This window comes from Pseudophryne corroboree, chromosome 7 (genome assembly GCF_028390025.1).
Source record: "Pseudophryne corroboree isolate aPseCor3 chromosome 7, aPseCor3.hap2, whole genome shotgun sequence".
NCBI lineage: Eukaryota > Metazoa > Chordata > Amphibia > Anura > Myobatrachidae > Pseudophryne > Pseudophryne corroboree.
In genome coordinates this window covers 496133819-496160598 of record NC_086450.1, presented here as the reverse complement: position 1 = coordinate 496160598, position 26780 = coordinate 496133819, and the positions used below count along the sequence as shown (strand labels likewise).

Here is a 26780-nt window from a genome sequence, read left to right as displayed (position 1 = left end):
GTTCTCTCAAGTCTATCAATCAAGTAAAATTAAAACATTATATATAGAATCACAGGAGTGCAACCAAAATTATATCATTCAGCCTCAAGTCATTTATAGGGTAGAAGGAGTTGGGTAATTATATCTATAGTAACTTTGGAAACATGTTTACTATTATTTATTCATGAAAATATGTTGTTCCAGACTTACATCACACTAATCATAGTTGTAAGTAATGAATTTTACCCCCCTTTCTCATACGTCCTAGAGGATGCTGGGGTCCACTTTAGTACCATGTGGTATAGATGGTTCCGTAGGAGCCATGGGTACTTTAAGACTTTTCAAGGGTGTGAACTGGCTCCTCCCTCCATGCCCCTCCTCCAGACCTCAGTTTTAGAATTGTGCCCAGGCAGACTGGATGCACTCCAGGGGAGCTCTACTGAGTTTCTCTGAAAAGACTTATGTTAGGTTTATTATTTTCAGGGAGAACTGCTGGCAACAGTGTCCCTGCTTCGTGGTACTGAGGGGGCAGAAGTAGGAACCAACTTCCTAAAGAGTTTCATGGCTCTGCTTCTGGCTGACAGGACACCACTGGCTCCTGAAGGGAACTGAACGCTAGCCGTGTCTAGATGCTCACTCCCACAGCACGCCATCACCCCCCTTGCAGAGCCAGAAGTTAGAAGACAGGTGAGTGTTAGAAGAGAGATCTTCAATCAAGGTGACGGCTAAAGGTACCGCGCGGCTGGCGTGAGCGCAGCGCACCATGTTGCACACACATACACAGGCACTGCAGGGTGCAGGGCACGGGGGAGGTGCCCTGGGCAGCATAATACCTTGTAAAACTGGTAAAAAAGGGACTTAAGATGCCTAGGCACAGCCCTACCCCCGCCAGTATAAAACATTACCTCATAAAAGCTGAGGAGAAACACGCCATTGAGGGAGTGGAGCTTCCTCCTCAGTCAGCCAGCACACTGCTCAGTGCCATTTTCTCTCCTTCCAGGCTGCAGAGAAGAACGCTGGTCCTCCTCCATTGCTAAACAAGTATCAGGGTGCAAAACAGGGGGGAGGGGGGGGGGGGCACAGTGGATTTGGTGCTATATAATTGTGTGATTAACATAAAAGCGCTGCATGTCAGTGGGCATTTTGTGTTCACAGACATTGGGTTATTGGCGCTGGGTTGTGAACTGGCAAATCCTATCTGTGTCCCTCTGACAGACTTTACTGTGGGTCTGTCCCCTATAAGCCCGGAGTGTCTGTGGTGTGGTTGTGCACGTGTGTGACATGTCTTCCTCTGTGGGAGACATGTTAGGGACACAGAGGTGTAATGACACCAAGAGCCTGACTGGGTTAAAGGTTACATGATAGTGTGAATCATATAAGTAAGAGGTTGGACTGAATCTCATGCAGAAAACTGAAAATAATCTCTTGAAGATGTGATTTTTAATAGTTCTGACTTTCATCCACAGGGACCCCTCTGGGTCACATACAAATTTGCACAAGTAGTACAAACTGATACCGACACGGACTCTGATTCCTGTGTCGACACTAGTGATTCCAGGGGAATAGGTCCTAAGATAGCGAAAAGCATTCAAAACATGTTTTAGCTATAAAGGAGGTGTTAGAAGTTACAAAGGCCCTCATTCCGAGTTGATCGGTCGCAAGGCGAATTTAGCAGAGTTGCTCACGTTAAGCCGCCGCCTACTGGGAGTGTATCTTAGCATCTTAAAAGTGCGACCGAAGTATTCGCAATATTGCGATAACAAACTACTTAGCAGTTTTAGAGTAGCTCCACACTTACTCTGCCTGTGCGATCAGTTCAGTGCTTGTCGTTCCTGGTTTGACGTCATAAACACACCCAGCGTTCGCCCAGACACTCCCCCGTTTCTCCGGCCACTCCTGCGTTTTTTCCGGAAACGGCAGCGTTTTCATCCACACGCCATAAAACGCCGTGTTTCCGCCCAGTAACACCCATTTCCTGTCAATCACACTACGATCGCCGGTGCGAAGAAAAAGCCATGAGTAAAAATCCTTTCTTCATAGCAAAATTACTTGGCGCAGTCGCAGTGCGAAAATTGCGCATGCGTACTAAGCGGATTTTCACTGCGATGCGATGAAAAATAACGAGCGAACGACTCGGAATGAGGGCCCAAGCCCCCTCTTTTACCACAAGGAGAGGGTTTACTTTAGTAAAAAAGTAATGTAATTTTCCCTCCACCTCAGGAGTTGAACAGTCTTTTGGAGGGAGTCTGATTTAACCTGAAAATAAATTTCAGATTCCCAAAAGGAATTCAGGCAGCTTACCTTTTTCTAAAAGGTGGGAGTCACTCTGCATTTTAGACAGGTCCCTGTCATAAAAGAGAAAAGGTGTTTCTCTCTGCGCCTCGAATGGCTTCACTTAAGGAGCCGACAGACCGCAAGTTAGGGAGGTGATCTATTGGCGTGGCCAATGGGACACTACTCAGGCCTACCATTGTCTGTGCGTGGGTGAGTAGTGCTATTGAAAAGTGGTCAGAAAACTTGTCATTAGACATTGACACAATAGATGGAGACGAGATACTCCTAACGTTAGGTCATATCAAAGATGCTGCTGCGTATGTGCTAGAAACCATGAAATATATTGGTCTCTTGGGATCAAGAACCGCTACCATGGCAGTATCGGCTCAGAGGGCATTGTAGATTCGCCAGTGGAATGCTGATGCAGATTCCAAAAGAAATATGGAGGCTCTCCCGTATAAAGGTGAGACCTTGTTTGGTGATGGGCTGGATGCGTTAGTCTCGGCGGCTACTGAAGTTGCTCAGTCAAATCTGGATTCAATCTGGCCTGGACCCATGGATCTTACAAATATTGTCCCATGGGTACAAACTAGAGTTTCAAGATGTCCCCCATGCCGTTTTTTCAAATCGACCATGCCAGCTTCTCTTCCAGAAAGAGAGGCAGTAACAACGGCAATTAAAAAATTATGTCAGGATCAGGTCATTGTCCTGGTACTCTTGTCACAGCAAGCAGAGGGGTTTTATTCAAGCCTCTTCGTAGATCCGAAGCCGGACGGCTCGGTCAGACCGAGTTTAAACCTGAAAAATCTGAATCTCTACCTGAAAAGGTTCAACTTCAAGATGGAATCCCTGAGGGCAGTGATTTCCAGTCTGGAGGAGGGGGACTTCATGGTGTCAGTAGACATAAAGGATGCTTACTTGCATGTTTCCATTTATCCTCCTCACCAAGCTTATCTGAGATTCGCAGTACAGGATTGCCATTACCAGTTCCAGACGTTGCCGTTCGGACTCTCCACGGCACCGAGGGTATTCACCAAGGTGATGGCGGAGATGATGGTCCTCCTTTGTCAAAAAGGAGTCAATATAATTCCTTATCTGGACGATCTCCTGATAAAAACGAGATCCAGGGAACAGTTGGTGCAGAACATCGCACTCTCCCTGTCAATACTCCAACAACACGGTTGGATCATGAATTTTCCAAAGTCGCAGTTTGAACCGACGACAAGATTGTCCTTTGTAGGGATGATTCTGTACACAGAAGTACGGAGAGTATTTCTTCCAGTGGAAAAGGCTCTGGAAATCCAGAAAATAGTCAAACAAATATTGAAACCAACAAGCGGGTCGATCCATCGAGGCATTCGTTTGTTGGGGAAAATGTTAGCTGCCTACGAGGCCATACAGTTTGGCCGATTTCATGCCAGAGTATTCCAGTGGGACCTGTTGGCCAAGTGGTCCGGATCCCACCTACACATGCACCGGAAAATAATCCTGTCCACCAAAGCCTGGATTTCACTCCTGTGGTGGCTACACAGTTCTCATCTACTAGAGGGACGCAGGTTTGGGATTCACGACTGGGTCCTAATAACCACGGATGCAAGTCTCCGAGGCTGGGGTGCTGTCACACAGGGGGAAAGCTTCCAAGGAAAATGGTCAAATCAGGAAGCCTGCCTTCACATAAACGTTCTGGAATTGAGAGCCATTTACAACGGCCTTCTACAAGCGGTACATCTTCTTCAAGATCATCCTGTGCAGATCCAGTTGGACAATGTACCAGCAGTCGCGTACATAAACAGGCAAGGCGGAACGAAACGCAGAGCGGCAATGGCAGAGGTGACAAGAATTCTCCTCTGGGCAGAAAGACATGTAAGAGCTCTGTCAGCAATTTTCATTCCGAGAGTGGACAACTGGGAGGCAGACTTCCTCAGCAGACACGATCTCCATCCAGGTGAGTGGGGCCTCCACCAAGAAGTCTTTCGCAGAGGTGACAAGTCTTTGGGGAGTTCCTCAAGTAGACATGTTGGCATCTCGTCTAAACAAGAAGCTTCAGAGATATTGTTCCAGGTCGAGAGACACCGAAGCAATCGAAGTGGATGCACTGGTGACCCAGTGGGTGTTTCGGTCGGTATATGTTTTCCTTCCACTTCCACTGATTACAAAAGTTCTCAAATTAATAAGAAGAACAAGAGTTCGAGCAATCTTCATTGCCCCAGACTGGCCAAGGAGGGCTTGGTATCCAGATCTTCAGAAGTTGCTCATAGAAGATCCTCGGCCTCTTCCTCCTTGAGGGGACCTACTACAGCAGGGGCCGTGTGTGTATCAAGACTTACCGCGGCTACGTTTGACGGCATGGCTGTTGAGTGCCGGATCCTAGCCCGAAAGGGTATTCCCAAGGAAGTCATCCCCACTCTTATTCAGGCCAGGAAAGGAGTAACGTCTAAACATTACCACCGTATTTGGAGAAAATATGTGTCTTAGTGTGAATCCAAGAAGGCTCCTATGGAAGAGTTTGAGTTGGGACGTTTTCTCAATTTTCTGCAGGCTGGTGTGGATGCGGGCCTTAGATTGGGGTCAATCAAGGTCCAGATTTTGGCCTTATCAGTTTTCTTTCAAAAACAATTGGCCTCCTTTCCAGAAGTTCAGACGTTTGTGAAAGGGGTTCAGCACATCCAGCCTCCATTTGTGCCTCCAGTGGCACCATGGGACCTTAATGTGGTGTTGCAGTTCCTTCAATCAGATTGGTTTGAACCTCTGCAGGAGATAGAATTGAAGTTTCTCACTTGAAAAGTGGTGATGCTTTTGGCCTTGGCATCCGCAAGGCGGGTGTCTGAGTTGGGGGCCTTGTCTCACAAGAGCCCTTACCTGATCTTCCATGAAGATAGGGCAGAGTTAAGAACTCGTCAACAATTTCTTCCAAAGGTGGTTTCTTCCTTCCATATAAACCAACCTATTGTGGTGCCAGTAGCTACTGACACTTTCACTGAGTCAAAGTCTCTAGATGTGGTTAGAGCTTTGAAGATTTATGTCGCAAGAACAGCTCAGATACGGAAAACAGAGGCTCTGTTTGTCCTGTATGCTCCCAACAAGATTGGGGGGTACTGCTTCTAAGCAGACTATTGCGCGCTGGATCAGAGGGACGATTCAGCACGCTCATTCCACGGCAGGATTGCCGATACTGAAGTCGGTGAAGGCCCATTCTACTAGGAAAGTGGGCTCATCCTGGCTGGCTGCCCGGGGCGTCTCGGCTTTACAGCTTTGCCGAGCGGCTACTTGGTCAGGGTCAAACACATTTGCAAAATTTTATAAGTTTGATACTTTGGCCGATGAGGACCTCAAGTTTGGTAAATCGGTGCTGCAGAGTCATCCGCACTCTCCCACCCGTACTGGAGCTTTGGTATAACCCCATGGTACTGAAGTGGACCCCAGCATCCTCTAGGACGTATGAGAAAATTGGATTTTAATACCTACCGGTAAATCCTTTTCCCCTAGTCCGTAGAGGATGCTGGGCACCCGACACAGTGCGTAATTTACCTGCAGTTTGTTCTTTATAGTTACACAAGTTGTGTTTCATTTGTTTTCAGCATGTTGCTATAAATGGTTCATGCCTGTTGGCCTGTGTCATGTTGAATGCCATGTTGTGCGGCATGGTTGAGGTGTGAGCTGGTATGAATCTCACCATTAGTATAAAGTAAATAATTTCCACGAAATGTCTGTCTCCCTGGGCACAGTTCCTATAACTGAGGTCTGGAGGAGGGGCATAGAGGGAGGAGCCGGTTCACACCCTTGAAAAGTCTTAAAGTGCCCATGGCTCCTGTGGAACCGTCTATACCCCATGGTACTGAAGTGGACCCCAGCATCCTCTACGGACTAGGAGAAAAGGATTTACCGGTAGGTATTAAAATCCTATTTTTTTCACTGATTCACACATATAGTATACAGTACATGAACATGCAAATATACCCCACACTTGTTGATGAATCGTCACATACACACAAAATTATCCAAAAAATAAATAATTTAATTTAATAAAATGGAAATGGGCGTACATAAAATCATATAGAACATACATAAAAAAGCCTCATATGTATTCAAACAGCACACATGCAGTTGTCTGTCCCTAGTATAATACCTTCTTGTCCGCCAAGATGCAAAGTCCCGGTTTCAATAATTAAGTCCGAGGATATGTGTACCTGAGTCACTGGAGGATTGTTTGTACTGGGATTGATTCAGTCCAGAGTCCTCACAAGGGCTGTGACAATGTGTAGTACAATCTAAGGAACCGGTGATGTTTACTCCAATGGTGGGCATCCAATTGCAGGAGGTTGGTCTGGAAAGTGCTGGATATGATCCCCAAAGAGGTTTGTGGTTACTAACGCGTTTCACTGCTCCTGGCAGCTTTTTCAAAGGTGACTGATAGTGACTAATTGTGTCCTTATATACCTTTTAGCCCAATATGGCTACTAATTAGCAGTTGACATTCATCAACATTTAATACATAAAATATATAATATAACATATACAAGGGTTTATGAGAGGCAGATCCATTAATGTAGAAGACTAAATATTAATCAATTTAAATAAAAATAATTCTTTATTCAGTATATTTAAATATTTAATTGTTTAAAAGAACATTCAGTTTCCCTCATCCGATCATGTGACCTACTTCATCCCATTAGAGTACATAGAGCATGGGCCGTTGCCTAGCAACAGTATAATACATATTTTGATTTTTCATTCTCTAGCTTTCAACATTCAAAAGGAGCCAGCAGCTGTGGGTCTCATATTATGTACTAATTTCATATAAATATATAAATAAACTAAAGCCCTGTTGATTATGGCTTTTACTATTACGACCGTCAGTTTCCAAAGGAGGTAACGTCCATAGTAAGATGTTCCGGTCACATGAATAGTCACCTGACCGGACATTGCTAAGTGATAAAATGCCAAGTGACGTGATGCGGGCATGTCCCGCCACATCCCTTGATCTCATGGCGTTCTGGTCACGTGAATAGTCACCTGACCGGACAATGCTAAGCAACACAACGCGAGATTCCATGACGCAGACATGCCCCGTCGCATACCTAAACTTATGGCGTTCCGGTCATGTGACGAACTGCCTGACCATCCATTGCCCAGCAACAGAATGCTTAATGACGGGAAACACATACCCATGTTTAATTACTTTATGACTGGGAGTATCTAACATGATCGAATAAGGGATTTGTATAAAATATAATTAGTTAGCTTCTCACATCTATTCGATTATAAAGATTCACTGGTTGGTAAGTGTTTTAAAGTGCATTTAAGGAATTTGGTAAATAAATAACACATATACAACATACCCAATTGGTAATGGGCAAGATATCCCCTAACTTCATCTATACACAAATATACATATTTTTTTGTCGATAACACCAAAAAGATCCAGATGTTACTGGACACAATGAATGGATTCACTACTTTCTGCATTATATACAGATGTGTACTCATATATCGTTGCTGCGTACCGCGTAGCGGGCGCCATGCAACTTGCGCCAGCTCCTTGTGTTATAAGTTGCGTTATAAATGTAACATCACGTTATAATTGTAACGTGCATTCTACTTTCTGTCCACCAGATGTCTCTTTTCCTAAACTGTACAGCGCATGCCTCAAATAGCCAACAGACCCTTCCTAGCGCCGTCTGCTGATTGGCTGACATTTATTGTGATGATAAAGAACCATGAATCGCTTCCCTTTTTAAAAAAAATCCCTTTCTACTAAATACAATGCCACGCTGCCGCCCTGTTCACGCAATTCATTTTGTCGTTAATTGTGTACTAAATCCTGGATTTTATTGGCATAAACAGCATTATTATCTCAGAAAGAATCTAAGGTTTAGTTGCTATCAAACGGCGAGAAATATGTAATGCACTATGCCATTGGATCCCTATCTCATTAATATGACTTCCAGATGGTCTCCATTGCTGTGCTGCCATGCCTGGCGGATTCAATCCAACATTATTATTTAACGCAAATCAGACAAAACACATTACATATACACCAGGGGTGCTTACTCTAACCACAGTTGGCTGTGGCCTAACGAATACAGTGTCCGCCCGCAATGCGTTTGGTATCAAACACTCCCAGGTTTGATACCAAGCGGGGCGCGCAATTATTAATTTTTTTTAAATGTATTTGTTATTTTTTAATGCAATACAGTTATTTTGTGTGTTGCTACTTCCCTTTATAGAAAAAAGTCCCCTTCTACAAAGTACAATGCCACGCTGCTGCCCTGTGATAAATCTTCCAAAGAGTCCAGGGTGAGACCTGCCTGACAGTGTCTACTCCCCACTCTTTGGAAGATCTTCACCTGGACCAAGTCCCCGCTGGCTATCTACCCTTGGACCGACACAAGGAGAGTTCCTATCATACCATGGAAAATTACAATTCATCACCCACCAAGGAACAGCTATTTGCGGTAGCAGATTCGCCTAATTACCTCGAGAGACGTTGGTGGTAACTATAACTCACGGATAGGACACTGGGCCCTAGGACCAAGAGGACTGTTATCAGAACAGGTTCATTGAACTTTTCTTCCATTAAAAATATCTACAAGTGGGAGTAGCACTACTCACTATTCATTTATTGTTTTTATGTGGTATTGGCTACTAATTTGCAATGCATATAGTTTTTATTATGCTCAATTTTTATTATAATAAATTGTGATTTTTTTGTGTGACCTACCTCTTCATTTGTGACCATTAAGCGCTAGTATCCTTTCATGGGACAGCAATGGAGACTATCTGGAAGTCATATTAATGAGATAGGAACCCAGTGGTACAATGCATTACATATCTCTGTCCATTTGATAGCAAACAAACCAGAAAATCTTTCTGAGATAATAAAGCTGTTTATGCTAATAAAATCCAGGGTTTAGTACACAATGTAACAACAATATCAATAGCATGAACGGACGACAGCGTGGCTGGGGGAGGTGCTTTGGTACAGGCATACAGTGAGCTCAGTGGGTAAGAATACTAATGAGTGATCAATGTGGGGAGGTGCAGAAGCCTGCATTGAGTTGCATACTGTAGTGTAGGGAGCTGCCTAGACTGTGAACAATACAGTGTAAATAGCACATCATCATACCGTGGCATAGAATACTGTATAGAATTTGTTTTTTTTTCAGATGTAAAGTGAAGAGGCGACACACCAAATAACTATTGCATTAAAAAATAATAAACAAATACATAAAAATAAATAAATAATTGCACGCCCGCTGGGTATTGAACCCGGGGGTGCACGCATTGCGGGCGTACGTTGTTTTCATTAGGCTGCAGCCAACCATGGTAAGAGTGAGCACCCCTGGTGTATATGTGATGTGTTTTTTCTGATCAGCGTTTTAAAAAAAAAAGACGGATTAAATCAGTCAAGCGTTACGGCACAGCAATGGAGACCATCTTGAAGTCATATTAATGAGATAGGGACCCAGTGGCACAGTGTATTACATATTTCTCACCATTTGATAGCAACTAAACCACAAATTCTTTCCGAGATAATAAAGCTGTTTATGCTAATAAAATCAGGGATTTAGTACACAAGGTAACAACAAAATGAATTGAGTGAACAGGGCAGGAGCGTGGCATTGTATTTTGTAGAAGGGGACTTTTTTATATAAAGGGAAGTAGCAACACACCAAATAACTTTATTGCACTAAAAAATAATAAATACATTAAAAATAATTATTATTATTGCGCGCTCCAATGGGTATCGAACCCGGGAGTGCATCTATTGCGGGCGGACACTGTATTCGTTAGGCCACAACCAACCGTGTTAAGAGTAAGCACCCCTGGTGTATATGTGATGTGTTTTGTCTGATTTGCGTTAAAAAAAAATGTCGGATTGAACCCACCAAGTGTGGTGGCACAGTAATGGAGACCATCTGGAAGTCATATTAAAAAGAGATAGAGACCCAGTGGCACAGTGCATTACATATTTCTCTCCGTTTGCTAGCAACTAAACCTCAGATTCTTTCCGAGATAATAAAACTGTTTATACTAATAAAATCCAGGATTTAGTTGACAATGTAATGACAAAATGAATTGAGTGAACAGGGTGGCAGCGTGGTATTGTATTTTGTGGAAAGGGATTTTTTTATAAAGGGAAGAACGTGATTGGCCAGCCTCTCACAGATCACTGCCTACTGCCACAGCATTGTATTCAGCACTGTAGTCTTAATGTGGAGCATTCACCACCAAGCGGTTAAACTGTGTATTACATGGTGTGGGACACAATGCACGCCATAAAGTTATTTACAATTCGCAACTCAGGAACCTAAATAGTGCGCTATGAGCAACGATGTATTGAGGACACATCTGTACCATAACAAAAATAAAGGTAAATAAATAAAGGTAAAGGTAAATGATAATTAAGACCTTCATTAATTGCAGCTCTACTTATGTGATATATGTCCTATCCTGTAGCTGTGACTTCAAATATGTGGGCAGGACCACTAGGAAATGAAAAATAAGGTTTTTAGAACATCGCTGAAACATAATTAATAAAGTATTGACCCATAGCTTATCAAAACATTTCTTTGAACACCACAATAGTGACCCCTCCGACCTACCTGTGGTAGGAGTTGGACACATTTTAAATACCGCCAGGGGAGGGGATCGCTTTAAAACACTGTGCCGTCAAGAAGTCTTCTGGATGTCATGTATGAATTCAATCTTCCCAGAAGGACTAAATGAGGCAGTGGAACTTAACAATATAATGTCATATAATACAATATCATTTAAGCCTCTGTGGGTCATTGCTTTTGGGTTTGATTAACTGTATGTGTTTAGGTATGCACGTTCTACAAAGGGTGTGTACAGTAATGCAATTCCTTGTGGATCTGCATGTCTATGAAGGAATTTGACAGGAGCATGGATAATATGTTATATATTTACTGTTGGCTACATGTTTGTTTTCTATACCAATGAGACGTTTTAACTTAGAAGTGTTCCACACTATACGAATTATTCAATGAACTGATTTGATTGGATTTAGAAGTAGTTCTAGTAGTTACGATGGTACTGTCAACGTATTTACCTTTATTTTTGTTATGGTATATAATACAGAAAGTAGTGAATCCATTCATTGTGTCCAGTAACATCTGGATCTTTTTGGTGTTATTGACAAAAAAATATGTATATTTGTGTATAGATGAAGTTAGGGGATAACTTGCCCATTACCAATTGGGTATGTTGTCTATGCGTTATTTAATTATTTATTACCCAAATTCCTTAAATGCATTTTAAAACACTTACCAACCAGTGAATCTTTATAATCGAATAGATGTGAGAAGCTAACTAATTATATTTGATACCAATCCCTTATCCGATCATGTTAGATACCCATGTTTAATTACTTTATGACAGGGAGTATGTTTTTCATTAAGCATTCTGTTGCTGGGCAACGGATGGTCAGGTGGTTCGTCACATGACCGTAACGCCATAAGTTTAGGTACGCGACGGGGCATGTCTGCGTCACGGAACCTGGCATTGTGTTGCTTAGCATTGTCCGGTCAGGTGACTATTCATGTGACCAGAACGACATGAGATCAAGGGACGTAGTGGGACATGTGCGCGTAACGTCACTTGGCATTTTATTGCTTAGCGACGTCCGGTCAGGTGACTATTCACGTGACCGGAACATCTTACTATTGGTGTCACCTCCTTTGGAAACTGACGGTCACATGGTAGATCACAGGCCCGTAATAGTAAAACCGTAATCAACAGGGACTTAGTTTATTTATACTGTATACAGTATTTATATGAAATTAGTACATAATATGAGACCCGCGGAGAGAGATAATATATATCGGGTCGGCTGCTGGCTCCTTTTGAATGTTGAAAGCCAGAGAATGAAGAATCATAATATGTATTATACTGTTGCTAGGCAACGGCCCATGCTCTATGCACTCTAATGGGGTAAAGTAGGTCACATGATCGGATGAGGGAAACTGAATGTTCTTTTAAACAATTAAATATTTAAATATACTGAATAAAGAATTCATTTTATTTAAATTGATTAATATTTAGTCTTCTACATTAATGGATCTGCCTCCCATAAACCCTTGTATATGTTATATTATATATTTTATGTATTAAATGTTGATGAATTTCAACTGCTAATTAGCAGCCATATTGGGCTAAAAGGTATATAATGACACAATTAGTCACTATCAGTCACCTTTAAAAAGTAGCCAGGAGTAGCGAAACGCGTTAGTAACCACAGACCTCTTTGGGGATCATATCCAGCACTTTCCGGACCAACTTCCTGCAATTGGACTCACACCATTGGAGTAAACATCACCGGTTCCTTGGATTGTACTACACATTGTCACAGCCCTTGTGAGGACTCTGGACTGAATCACTCCCAGTCCAAACAATTCTTCAGTGACTCAGGTACACATATCCTCGGACTTAATTATTGAAACCAGGACTTTGCATCTTGGCGGACAAGAAGGTATTATACTAGGAACGGGCAACTGCATGTGTGCTGTTTGATTACCCAACATATGGGGCTTTTTTATGTATGTCGTATATGATTAAATTGTTATTTTTTTGGATAATTTTATTGTGTATGTGACAATTCATCATCAAGCGCTGCTATATTTATTATATGTATGTATCACTGACCTGGTTGGGAAGTGTTGTGGACTCGGGGCTTCTTCCGGTGACCGGGAAGAGGAACCGCTACTGGGTCGCAGTAGAGATGGTCGGATGTAGGTCTTCCTCATACAGGATTAAGATGGTAGGCAGGAGGCACGGATGAATGCTTGAAGGTCTCCTGAAAGACAAGACTTGTAAAGGGCTGATGAATTGGTGGAGAATACCAAAAGCTTACAGTGAGCGATGTTGGGGTGCTAGAGGCACTGAGGTACTAGGGGCACCGAAATGCTAAAGGTACTGAGGTGTTTTTTGAAGGCGCTGAGGCGCTTAGAGACGTTGTGATGCTTGAAGACACGGTGGTGCTGGAGGCACAAAGGTGCTGGAGGCACGGAGGTATTGAGGCACGGAGGTATTGAGGCATGGAGGTGCCGGAGACACAGCGATGCTGAGTGCTGAGGCACAGAGGTGCTGGAGGCACAGAGGTGCTGGAGGCACAGAGGTGTTGAGGCACTGAGGCACGGAGATGCTGAGGCACGGAGATGCTGAGGCACGGAGGTGCTGAGGACACAGAGGTGTTGAGGCACAGAGGTGTTGAGGCACGGAGGTGCTGAGGCACGGAGACACTGAGGCTCGGAGACGCTGAGGCACAGAGGTGCTGAGGCACGGAAACACTGAGGTGCTGAGGCACGGAGGTGCTGAGGCACGGAGATGCTGAGGCACGGAGGTGCTGAGGCACGGAGATGCTGAGGCACGGAGACGCTGAGGCACGGAGACGCTGAGGCACGGAGGTGCTGAGGCACGGAGACACTGGAGACTCTGAGATGCTGAGGCACGGAGATGCTGAGGCACGGAGACACTGGAGACTCTGAGATGCTGAGGCACGGAGATGCTGAGGCACGGAGACACTGGAGACTCTGAGGTGCTGAAAGCACGGGACGCTGGAAGCACGGGAGCTCTGGAGATCACAGGTACAGTAGCAACGATGATACTCAGGCGCCGGAGCACTGTCCGGCGTCTGAATTTGAACTTCCCGCCAGGGCCTGATTGGAGGAAGCACTGATGACGTCACCCGCACCTCCCGTGGACGCCGGGCGCACACGCCGGCCGGCCGGAGCGCCGGACGCCGGGATCCGCCAGCGAGGACGGCCGCACGGAGACCCCGCGCGCCCGGAGGGGTAAGTATGGGGACTGCGGCAGCGCCGTGACAGTACCCCCTCCTCTAGGAGTGGCCCCTGTACACTTTCCCGGCTTCGTAGGATGTCTAGCATGGAAAATCCGGACTAGTCGAGGAGCCGAGACCTCAGAAGCCTTTATCCAACTTCTCTCCTCAAGACCATATCCTTTCCATTCCACCAGATATTGCAGATTCTTGTGAAGGTAACGAGAGTCTAGAATAGTTTTTATCTCGAAGTCTGTTCCTGTTTCAGTCTCCACTGAGGTGGGGCTAGAGACCTTTGAATGAAAACGATTGAGGACGAAGAAGAGAAACATGGAAGGCATTAGGTATACGTAGGTGTGAAGGTAAACCCAGCTTGCAGACCACAGGATTCAGGACTTGTAGCACAGGGTAAGGACCGATGAATCTTGGAGCAAACTTCATGGTGGGCACCTTCAACCGGAGATTACGTGTGGACAGCCATACCCTGTCACCAACCTTGTATTGTGGAGCGGCTCGCCGTTTCTTATCTGCAAAGAACTTGTACCGGACTGAAACCTTCTTAAGATTAGCATGAATCTTACTCCAAATTTGTCTGAAGTGTTGTAGAGTGGACGTTACAGCTGGAACCTCTTCTATCGGAAGGCTTGGTAATTCTGGAACACGTGGATGGAACCCACAGTTGACGAAGAATGGAGATTCACCAGTGGAAGAATGAAACAAATGATTATGGGCAAACTCTGCCCAAGGTAACAACTCCACCCAGTTGTCCTGTGAAGGGGAGAGATCAAGACGAAGGAAAGTCTCTAGATCTTGATTGACTCGTTCCGTTTGTCCATTCGTTTGGGGATGATAAGCGGATGAAAACTTAAGTTTAATCTGTAGAGTCGAACAGAGGGCTTTCCAAAACCTTGCGGTGAACTGTACCCCACGATCAGAGACTATTTCCTGTGGCAACCCGTGCAACCAAAAATGTTCTTGGATGAACAGTAGAGCTAGTTTCGGAGCTGTCGGTAGACCAGTCAAAGGAACGAAGTGTGCCATCTTCGAAAAACGGTCGACGATTACCCAAACGGTGTTGCAACTCTTGGAACAGGGCAAGTCAGTGATGAAGTCCATGGAAATGTGAGTCCAGGGTCTCACAGGAATAGGCAAAGGACAAAGCAACCCAGCAGGAGGCAGGCGAGGAGATTTATGTTGTGTACACTGTTGACAAGAATTAACGTAATCCTGTACATCCTTCCTCATGGTGTTCCACCAGTAAGACCTTTGCAGAAACTTGTACATCTTCTGAGCACCGGAATGACCGGAAAACTTGGAATTATGGGCCCACTGTAATATTCTTGGCCGGAATCTAGCTGGTACGGACATTCTTCCAGGAGGAGGAGCTGAAGCAGCGGAGACAGAAACTGGATTTAGAATTAAACTCCGCTCAAAAGATTCATCCTCGTCTATGGAAACTTGTGAACGGGACAGCGCATCCGCTTTAATATTGAGAGTCCCGGCCCGGTACTTGATAACAAAAGAAAATCGGGTAAAGAAAAGTGCCCATCTCGCTTGGCGAGGATTCAAGCATTGTGTGGATTTGATGTACAACAAATTTTTGTGATCCGTGTAAATGGTAAACACATGTTTAGCCCCTTCTAAAAGGTATCTCCACTCTTCCAAGGCAGATTTAATTGCCAAAAGTTCCTGGTCTCCAATGGTGTAATTTTGTTCGGCCGGAGAGAATTTACAAGAGTGGAAGCCACACGGATGTAATTTCTTATCAGAGGAGTACTGAGAGAGAACGGCCCCAACCCCGACTGAAGATGCGTCAACCTCTAGGAAGAAAGGTTCATCGAAATTTGGTTGTTGGAGAACTGGAGCGGACATGAAAGCTAACTTCAAGTGGGAAAAGGCCTCAATGGCTTCGGGAGGCCACAAACTTGGATTAGAGCCCTTTCTTGTCAGGGCAGTAATGGGCGCGACAATGGTGGAGAAACCTCTAATGAATTTCCTGTAGTAATTCGCAAAGCCCAGGAATCTTGTATTGCTTTCAAATAGAGAGGCTGAGTCCAGTCACGAATGGCAGAGAGCTTTTCCGGATCCATGCGAAGCTCTGTCCCCGAGATGATATAACCGAGGAACGGAATTGATGTTACCTCAAAGGTACATTTGGAAAGCTTAGCGTAGAGATGATTCTCTCGTAAACGGTGGAGCACTTCTTTGACTTGAGTCCTGTGTTCAACAAGATTTTTGGAAAAAATCAGTATGTCGTCCAAATATACCACAACACTCTGATATAACATGTCTCGGAAGATTTCATTGACGAATCCCTGGAAGACAGCAGGCGCATTACTAAGATCGAACGGCATCACCAAGTATTCGTAATGCCCATCCCGGGTATTGAAGGCAGTCTTCCATTCATCCCCTTCTCGGATGCGTATGAGATTATAAGCTCCCCTCAGGTCGAGTTTGGTGAAAACGTGGGCACCACGAACCCTATCAAATAACTCTGTGATTAGTGGCAAGGGATATTTATTCTTGATAGTGATATCGTTTAAGCCGCGGTAGTCGATACATGGTCTCAACCCTCCGTCCTTCTTCTTCACGAAAAAGAAGCCCGCTCCAGCAGGGGAGGAAGAGGGGCGAATAAATCCCTTGAGCAGATTGGACTTAATATATTCCGACATAGCTTGAGTCTCGGGAAGTGACAGGGGATATGTGCGACCACGAGGTGGCGTTTTCCCTGGGACAAGGTCAATAGGGCAGTCCAGGGGCGGATCCAGATAAAAATTACAGGGGGGGCACCATAAGGGACGTGGCTTCGTTGGAATGGGCGTGGCTTCGTTGGAATGGGCGTGGCTTCGTTGGAATGGGCGTGGCTTCGTTGGAATGGGCGTGGTATTGCAGGAAAAGACTACCTTATACCCCAGTTTTGCAACCTGCACGCCCAGACGTTGGCCACCACAGGAAAGAAAAATAATCCTGATTCATGCCCCTTACATTATTTGTCATTTTTCCTCCTTATAGTAATGCCCAGTATACATTGTTCCACATACTGCAATGGCCCTTAGACATTATTCCACACACAATAATGCACATGACACAATATGCACACACTGTAATGCCCCAGACACATTATGCCACACACCATAATGCCTGTGACACATTATGACAGGAATCGCAATGCCCGTTATACATTATGCTACACACTGCACTGCCCCTGATACATTATAGCACATACAATGTCTGTGACACATTATGCCACACACTGCAATGACCTTGAGACATTATACCACAATGCCCGTGATATAGTATACCATACACCGTAATGCCTGTGACACACACCGCAATGCCCGTTATACCCTATGCCACACACCGCAATGCCCGTTATATATTATGCCACACTGCAATGACCCTGAGACATTATACCACATACCACAATGCCCGTGATATAGTATACCACACACCGTAATGCCTGACACATTATAACACACACCGCAATGTCCGTGATACATTATGCCACACACTGCAATGACCCTGAGACATTATACCACATATCACAATGCCAGCGATATAGTATACCATACACCGTAATGCCTGTGACACATTATGACACACACCGCAATGTCCGTGATACATTATGCCACACACCGTAATGCCCATTACACATTAAGTCCTACAGTAAGGCTTCTAATTACTTTTCAAATACCTGCTCGTTGTCAGGGGTTTCATGCACTGGGTGTCATGCTCGTTGCCAGGGGTTTCATGCTCTTGGTTCCATGCACGGTGCCAGGGGTTTTCATGCTCAGGGTGTCATGCTCGTTGCCAGGGGTTTCATGCACTGGGTGTCATGCTCGTTGCCAGGGGTTTCATGCACTGGGTGTCATGCTCGTTGCCAGGGGTTTCATGCACTGGGTGTCATGCTCGTTGCTAGGAGGTAGTCCTTGTTGCTAGGGCTGTGCTCCCAGTGCCACATATGTCCCCAGTGCCAGATATTCCCCACGGTGCCAGGTACTCACATGCCCCCAGTGCCAAATATAGCCCCCCCCCCATGTGCCAGGTACACATATACCCCCAGTGCCAGATATTCCCCGACTGTGCCACATATGCCCCCAGTGCCAGATATCGCCCCCCCCCCCAGTGCTATATATGCCCCCAGTGCCACATATGCCCCAGTGCCAGATATTCCCCCCCAGTGCCACATATGCCCCCAGTGCCAGATATCCCCCCCCCAGTGCCACATATGCCCCCAGTGCCAGATATCCCCCCCCAGTGCCATATATGCCCCCCAGTGCCAGATATTCCCCCCAGTGCCATATATGTCCCCAGTGCCAGATATTCTCCCCCCCCTCCCTAATATGCCCCCAGTGCCAGATATTCCCCCCAGTGCCATATATGCCCCCAGTGCCAGATATTCCCCCCAGTGCCAGATATTCCCCCCCCCCTTCCCTGCCAAATATGCCCCCAGTGTCAGATATTCCCCCCCCAGTGCGTCCCCCCCCTTCCTCCGCCGCCGCCGCTGCTCCCCCCGCTCCCCTGCTGTTAGGAGGGACACGGAGGGCACAGTGCGCGCCTCTCCTGTGTCCCTCCTGGGTCTCCGGCGGCCGCGGGTCACTGTAATAAAGGAAGTGCTCACGGACGGCACTTCCTTTATGAGACCAGCAGCCGCCGGAGACCCAGGAGGGACACAGGAGAGGCGCGCACTGTGCCCTTCATGTCCCTCCTAACAGCAGGGAGGAAACGAGACCGCAGACTGACATGCAGACGCTCGTCCGCATGTCAGTCTGCACTAAAAATGGCAGGGGGGGCCTTGGTGCCCCCCCCCCCCTAAATCCGCCACTGGGGCAGTCCCAAGGCCTATGAGGTGGTAACAGATCAGCTGCTTGTTCCGAAAACACATCCTTGTACCCTTGATACGCCTCCGGAATATACTCTTCATTCATTTTGGAAGAGACACGGAGCGGACAAACAGGAGTGAGACAATCAGCGTGACGAAAGGAACTCCAAGACAGAATTTGTGAAGACTTCCAGTCAATGTGGGGGTTATGAATTTTTAGCCAAGGCATTCCAAGGACCAGATCGTGGTGCATTTCTATTATCACCAAGAATTCCAGACTTTCTTGATGTAGAGCCCCGACCTGCAGCTTAACTGGCTCCGTGCGCCACATTATGAGACCCTTGGAAATTCTAGTCCCGTTGATAGCCGTCAACAAAATAGGCCGCTCGATAGGCCGTAACTTTAAACCCATGCTTTAGACACAGGAGGAAGAAACGAAGTTCCCCGCAGCTCCGGAATCCAACAGGGCTTCACAAGACTTGGAGGCTGAATCGGTGACTAAAGTTACAGGAAGCAAACAGTCCAAAATTGGAGAAGATTTTGTCGTAACCCCCAGCTTGACTCCTCCGGAACAAGCTAGGCCTGCCCGTTTCCCGGACGGGATTTACAAAACTTGACAAAATGATCTGCGGCTCCACAGTAAAGGCAAAGTTTATCCTCACGACGACGCTGTCGTTCTTCCGGAGACAGTCGAGATCGGTTAATTTGCATGGGCTCGTCCGAGCTAGGCATAGCCACCGGTCTAGGAGTAGGATTCCGGAACCTGGAACGATCTGAACGGCTACGTTCTCTTCCACGCTCCTGCATCCGAAGATCCACTTTGACGTAAAGGGAAATCAACTCTTCTAATGGATCCGGCAGATCCCTTGTGACCAACTCATCTTTCAGCCGGTCGGAAAGACCGTTCCAGAAGGCAGCTCTCAGGGAATCATTATTCCAGCGTAATTCAGAGGCAATGGTCTGGAAATAAACCACATACTGACCCACGGAACAGGAGCCCTGACAAACACGGAGCAAGTCGGAAGAAGCAGTGGTCATCCTGCCGGGTTCGTCGAAGATTCTTCGAAAGGACGTGATGAAGTTGGTGTAGTTGGAAACCACGGGATCAGATCGTTCCCACAACGGAGACACCCAATCCATCGCTGATCCTTCAAGCAGGGAAATGATATACGCTACCTTAGAGCAATCCGTAGGGAAGTTATGAGAGAGCAGCTCGAAGTGCACCTCGCACTGATTTAAAAAACCACGGCAATTCTTTGGATTCCCATTATAGCGGGAAGGAGTAGGAAGCTGAAGACGTGACCTGGTACCGGCCAGAGGTTGGACATTACTGGAAACAGCAACTGGAGCAGTTACGGGAGCTGGAGCCAGAATTGTGGAGGCTAAGGATGCTTGGATTTGATCCAATCGGCCGGACAGTTCCTGGAGATATTGAATCACCTGACCCTGTGTCGCCTCTTGAGACTGAACTCGGGAAGCCAAACTTTGGATGGCGCTCGACTCTGTGTTCCGATTCCCCGGGTCCATGTGTCCTGAGTATACTATCACTGACCTGGTTGGGAAGTGTTGTGGACTCGGGGCTTCTTCCGGGGACCGGGAAGAGGAACCGCTACTGGGTCGCAGTAGAGATGGTCGGATGTAGGTCTTCCTCATACAGGATTAAGATGGTAGGCAAGAGGCACGGAGGAATGCTTGAAGGTCTCCTGAAAGACAAGACTTGTAAAGGGCTGATGAATTGGTGGAAAATACCAAAAGCTTACAGTGAGCGATGTTGGGGTGCTAGAGGCACTGAGGTACTAGGGGCACCGAAATGCTAAAGATACTGAGGTGTTTTTTGAAGGCGCTGAGGCGCTTAGAGACGTTGTGATGTTTGAAGACACGGTGGTGCTGGAGGCACGGAGGTATTGAGGCACGGAGGTATAGAGGCACGGAGGTGCCGGAGACACAGCGATGCTGAGTGCTGGAGGCACAGAGGTGCTGGAGACACAGAGGTGTTGAGGCACGGTGGTGCTGAAGGCACGGAGGCGCTGAGGCATGGAGATGCTGAGGCACGGAGACGCTGAGGCACGGGGGTGCTGAGGACACAGAGGTGTTGAGGCACGGAGGTGCTGAGGCACGGAGATGCTGAGGCACGGAGGTGCTGAGGTACGGAGATGCTGAGGCATGGAGACACTGGAGACTCTGAGATGCTGAGGCACAGAGACACTGGAGACTCTGAGGTGCTGAAAGCACGGGACGCTGGAAGCATGGGAGCTCTGGAGATCACAGGTACAGTAGCAACGATGATACTCAGGCGCCGGAGCACTGCCCGGCGTCTGAATTTGAACTTCCCGCCAGGGCCTGATTGGAGGAAGCACTGATGGCGTCACCCGCACCTCCTGTGGACGCCGGGCGCACACGCCGGACGGATGGAGCGCCGGACTCCGAGACCGGCCAGTGAGGACGGCCGCACGGAGACCCCGCGCGCCCGGAGGGGTAAGTATGGGGACCGCGGCGGCGCCGTGACAGTATGTCTGTGTTGGTATCTAGGGACCAACTATCCATGCATTAGCAGCAGCTGTATTTGTCATAGCAGGTCGTGACATAAGCGCCGTATATACATATATATATATATATGTATATATATATATATGTGTGTGTATATATATATATATATATATATATATATATATATATATATATATAGAGACACTAAGGCACAGGTTTTCAAACTTGGTCCCCATGACCCCCAACAGTGCATGTTTTGCAGGTCTCCTCACAGAATCACAAGTGACCTGTGGACCTTTTAAAGTGTGTCAGTGAGTAATTAATACACCTGTGCCCCTGCTGGGTTACCTGCAAAACATGCACTTTGTGGGGTCCTGAGGACCAAGTTTGAGAACCTGTGTACTATGGTATATTACGGTATATTATTTTGTTTAAATATACCCAACAATTACAAAGACTTTTAATTCCCACACTGTGTACAGACCCTTACCAATGTGCAAAGTGATTTTACAGAATACTAATCATATATTACTACACTATTATTATATGATTTAATATTTACTGGGTAACTACACGCAGAAACGAGTTTGCCAATTAAAGCCATTATACGGGGCTCCATAAATTACTGTATACATGAAATAAGTCTTTAGCCCCAAACTGTTATTGGAAAACACACATCACTGTAGCTGCCATATCAGAGACCTACTGAGGCTCATTTAGGAGACTTGCGCATGTGTACGGCATCTAAACAATGCAGGGACAGTCTATAACACTCCCGCTACCAGCTGGGACCTTATCCTGAAGGCGCTGTCAGCTGCCCACCTGGTACGTTGGGCCTAATTCAGACCTGATCACTGTTGTTCGAATTCGCACAGCAGCGATTATCAAATGACTGCGCATGCACCTCAATGCGCATTCACAAGCTCAAACAGCAAAGGAATGGTGCAAAAATTTAGATCGTTAGGCATATGCTGGCTGATTGACAGGAAGCGGGTGTTTGGGGTGGTAACTGGCCGTTTTCTGTGAGAGTCCAGAAATACGCAGGCGTTCCCAAGCGTTTTCAGTGCGGGTGTTTGATGTCAGCTCCAGCCCCGATTTGCCTGATACTATCACTTTGTTGGAGTAAGTCTTGGGCTGCGCACACACTGCACAGACTGGAAAAATTATTTGATGGTGAGTGAGTGGCAAACGCATTTGCAGCTGTCCACTTACACGGGACGGGTTTTCACTCTCCCTGGGCAGCGACTATCTGATCACAGGCCACTGAAAATTTCCAGAGGAGCGATCAGATCTGAATTAAACCCATTGTGCGAGGATCTGCACTATTAAAGATAATAAACTGATGGTGCAGTTTATAAGAATAAAACAGCGATAGCCCAATACAGGGGCATTTTAAGAAAGGAAGGGGCCCGTGCGCAGACTGTGTGGGGCACTCTCCTCTCTGCAGCACTGTAGACTCTGCACATGTACAGGTCTCTGGAAACATGGCGGCTGCTGTGGTCCTGGAGACCAATCTCTAGTCTGCATGCGTGGGGAGCTCCTACAATATGACCCCCATTTTATTCCCAGAGACAAATCTGTACTGTGCATGCGAGAATCACCAGGAAAATGGCTGTCACACATTTCGGATATGGGAGTGGTGATTAAACATGAGTGCAGGGTGTGCGGTGCGGGCCACGCTGGACACAGGGACCCATGTGCACCCATTATATAAAGACCTATGTCCCAAAATACCATATCCATATGTTTCCTGCCCCCCTACAAAGCACTTTTATTTCAGCCGATATACTGTAGGGCTGCAAACAAAAATCCATCCAGCAGTTCTGGAAGGTGCGGTATATAATTGTAGTTATTCGCGGATGCAATAATGGGATTTTAATACCTACAGGTAAATCTCTTTCTCGTAGTTCATAAGGGATACTGGGGTTCACTTAGTACGATGGGGTATAGCTGGGGTCCAAAGGAGCCGGTGCACTTTAAATTGCTTCAACTGGGTGTACTGGCTCCTCCCTTCTATGCCCCCTCCTATAGCCAGTATAGGTAAAACTGTGCCCGAAGGAGTATGGACATACTTGAGTGAAGGAACATAACAACAATAAGTGGTGAGATTCATACATGTGTAAACATGGGGCCCCTTTCAGTACTTGGTTCGGGTTTTTCGTTTTGTTTTTTTGCTAAGTACGTGTATTACAAGCTCAGAAGAGGACCGATCTACACAGGATTGTGTGAGTCTAATTTTATTCACAGGTACCCCATGGATTCTACTTGGAGAAGTGGACCGACCCTCGTGTGAACATAGGTAAGTATGTGTGAATGTAGGTGTGCTTGTATGTAATAATGTTTTACTTTCAAGGTGTGTGAGTTCTGTTTTCATTTGGGTATTTTTTTGTAGTAGTACTACAGGTACCAGCGGGCCCGTTTTTCCACCGCATGCTGGTACTTGTGGTTCTCCAAGTACCAGCTTGCGGGGGAGGCTTGCTGGGACTTGTAGTACTGCTACAAGAAACAATATTCTTATTTTTACACATGGCTGTCAGTCCCCCATCCGCAGCCCTTGGATGGGGGAACAGCCTCGGGCTTCACCCCTGGCCCTTGGGTGGCTGGAGGGGGGGACCCCTTGATTTAAGGGGTCCCCACTCCTCTAGGGTACCCCGGCCAAGGGGTGACTAGTTAGTGATTTAATGCCAGGGCCGCAGGGACCGATATAAAAGTGTCCCCCGGCTGTGGCATTATCTCTCTGACTATTGGAGCCCGGTGCTGGTTCAAAAAATACGGGGGACCCCTAAGTTTTTTGGCCCCCGTATTTATTGCACCAGGACCGGACGCAGAGCCTGGTGCTGGTTGTTTAAATATGGGGGAACCCCAGTCATTTTACCCACCATATTTTTACAACCAGGACCGGCTCAAAGAGCCCGAGGCTGGTTTTGCTTAGGAGGGGGGACCCCACGCATTTTTTTTTTAAATTTTAACTCTTTAAACACTTTTTTAAGGTACACAATGAAGCCCTGCATGGATCTCACAGATCCGGCCAAGATTCATTGTGTTAATGTCGGCAGTGTTTTACTAATCACTCAAGTAAAACACCGAAAATGCAGAATACGACAGCATAGCAAATGAGGCGTAAAAAATTCAAAAAGTTGCAAATTCACACATTCGATGTCATTCGTGTTTGAACTTTAACCTCATTCTGAAAAATACGAATTTTAGTAAATATACCCCCAGGAGTGCAGTGCACACAGGAGGCCTGCACCACATATCCATACAGTGGGGTATATTATTTACTAAGATTCATATTTTTGTCGATTTCAGCCGAGATCAATCTCAGCTGACATCGTCAGTGTGAGAATGCAACTTTTTGGGAAAAACACAGTAATTTACTAAACTACCGTTTTTTTATCAATTCAAGTTCACCGATGTCCAAGTAATTCGTATTGCCGGCAGTGTTTTACGATAGAGAATAGTAAAACACTGCCGGACTTCACCCAATGAAGCCCGGCCGGATCAGTGAGATCCGTGCAGGTCTTCATTGTGTATAGTACTGAAAGTGTTAAAAGTAAAAACAAATTGCGTGGGGTCCGTCCTCCTAAGCATAACCAGCCTCAGGCTCTTTCAGCCAGTCCTGGCTGTTAAAATACAGGGGGAAAAATGCATAGGGTCCCCACGTATTTATACAACCAGCACCGGGCTCTTTGTCCGGTTCTGGATCCAAAAATATGGGGGACAAAAGATGCAGGGGTCCCCCATATTTTTAAAACCAGCAGTGGGCTCCACTAGCCAGAGAGATAATGCCACAGCTGGGTGATGCATTTATGTAGGTCCCTGCGGCCGTGGCATTACCCCCCCCCCCCCCCAACTAGTCACCCCTGGCTGGGGTTCCCTGTAGAAGTGGGGACCCCTTAAATCAGCCTGGAGTTGGGACCCCTTAAATCAGCCTGGAGGGCTCTTGGGTGCCCTCCAGGCACCCAAAAGCCAGGGGTGAAGCCCGAGGCTGTCCCCAGCACCCCTGGGCGGTGGGTGCTGGGCTGATAGCCATAAGTGTGTAAAAAATAGAGAAATGTTGTTGTTGTGGAAGTACAAATCCCAGCAAGCCTTCCCTGTTTATTGGTACTTGGAGAACAACAAGTACCAGCATGCAGGGAAATAACAGGCCTGCTGGTACCTGTAGTTCCACACACACAAAAAAAATCTAAAAACAGAACACATACCGTGGAGATAAAACCTTAATTAACATACATGTACACTTACACACTCACACATACTTACCTAGTGTCCCACGGAGCCAATCGGTCCCGTTGTAAAGTAGAATCCAATTGGAAACCTGTAAAAAAAAAAATCCCAAAATACTCACCTATTATGCAGTGATGATCGGTCCTCTTCGTTCCATGTAGAATCCAGAGGGTTAAAAAAAAAAGCAGAAAACCCAGTCCAATGCACTGAAGGGGATCCATGTTTACCCCCATTGAACCCCTATCCCCGAATGCTGGGACACCCCGTGACTGCTGTCACTAGAGGTCTCGCCAGCCAATCGGGGAGCACCACACAATTTCCCCCCCCCCCCGATTTTTAACACTTTCAGACCCTTTTACACAGATAAGCATGCACGGATCTCACTGATGCATGCATGACTATCCAAACACGCCAGCAAAAAGCAGGTCTATTTGAAAGCTTAATTTTTTTACGATTTCTATGCTTTCCTGGCAGTGTTTGACTATTGTCGGCAGTGATTGAGAATGCAGCCATGTTTGACCGATGGTCTATTGATTCATATTTGTGTGGTCAGCACTGCAGTCTATCTCAATACGAATAGCCCCAACATTGCCGAGATTTGTGTTTAATAAATTCCTGAGATGACACTTTGAAAAAAAAAAATACTAGAATGAAATCAGGAGCTTACTGTATTTATGTCCATACTGAGAAATTTTGTAGAAGTAGCCGAATTCCTCACATTAGACATATTAGATACAGTATATATTTTCTTCTGATACTTTATAATTGAAGGTCCTCACAAAGGTCATGGGTGCAGTAAGTGTTCTTATCATACATTTGTTTATGAAGTTCTGTGCTGCCAGTCACCCATATTGGTAACATTATTACTTTCTCTGTCTCCTATAGGTTTTACTGGGGATAAATCACAGATTAAATGCGCTCACTTTAAAGATGGGAACATGACCTTGGAACCCCCAACGCAGATCCAACCTTTCTATATCATCCTGGAAAATCCCAGCTTCTCCTTTATAGGTGTAGTGGTGTCATATTTCAGCAAAAATGTCCCAATCCATGGAGGCGTGCTGATCTACTTCCGGGTGGTGTGTCAGGACGAGCCGGAATATCAGGAGTACAAAATTCATCTCTATTTACTGCCGTATCCCGCATACAAAGTAGAGGTAAATGTGCGATCCACAGACATAAATCCCACCTATT

The 26780-nt window shown here is 46.1% G+C and overlaps 1 protein-coding gene across 1 annotated transcript in view; it reads left to right on the top strand.

Moving 5' to 3' along the window:
- Positions 1-26780, top strand: part of LOC134943919 (NACHT, LRR and PYD domains-containing protein 1a-like) — a 330645-nt gene that overhangs the window by 178575 nt on the left and 125290 nt on the right. Inside the window, exon 8 of the mRNA XM_063932485.1 lies at positions 26472-26743. Within this exon, the coding sequence (XP_063788555.1) occupies positions 26472-26743 (272 nt within the window). The remainder of the gene's footprint in view (positions 1-26471; positions 26744-26780) is intronic.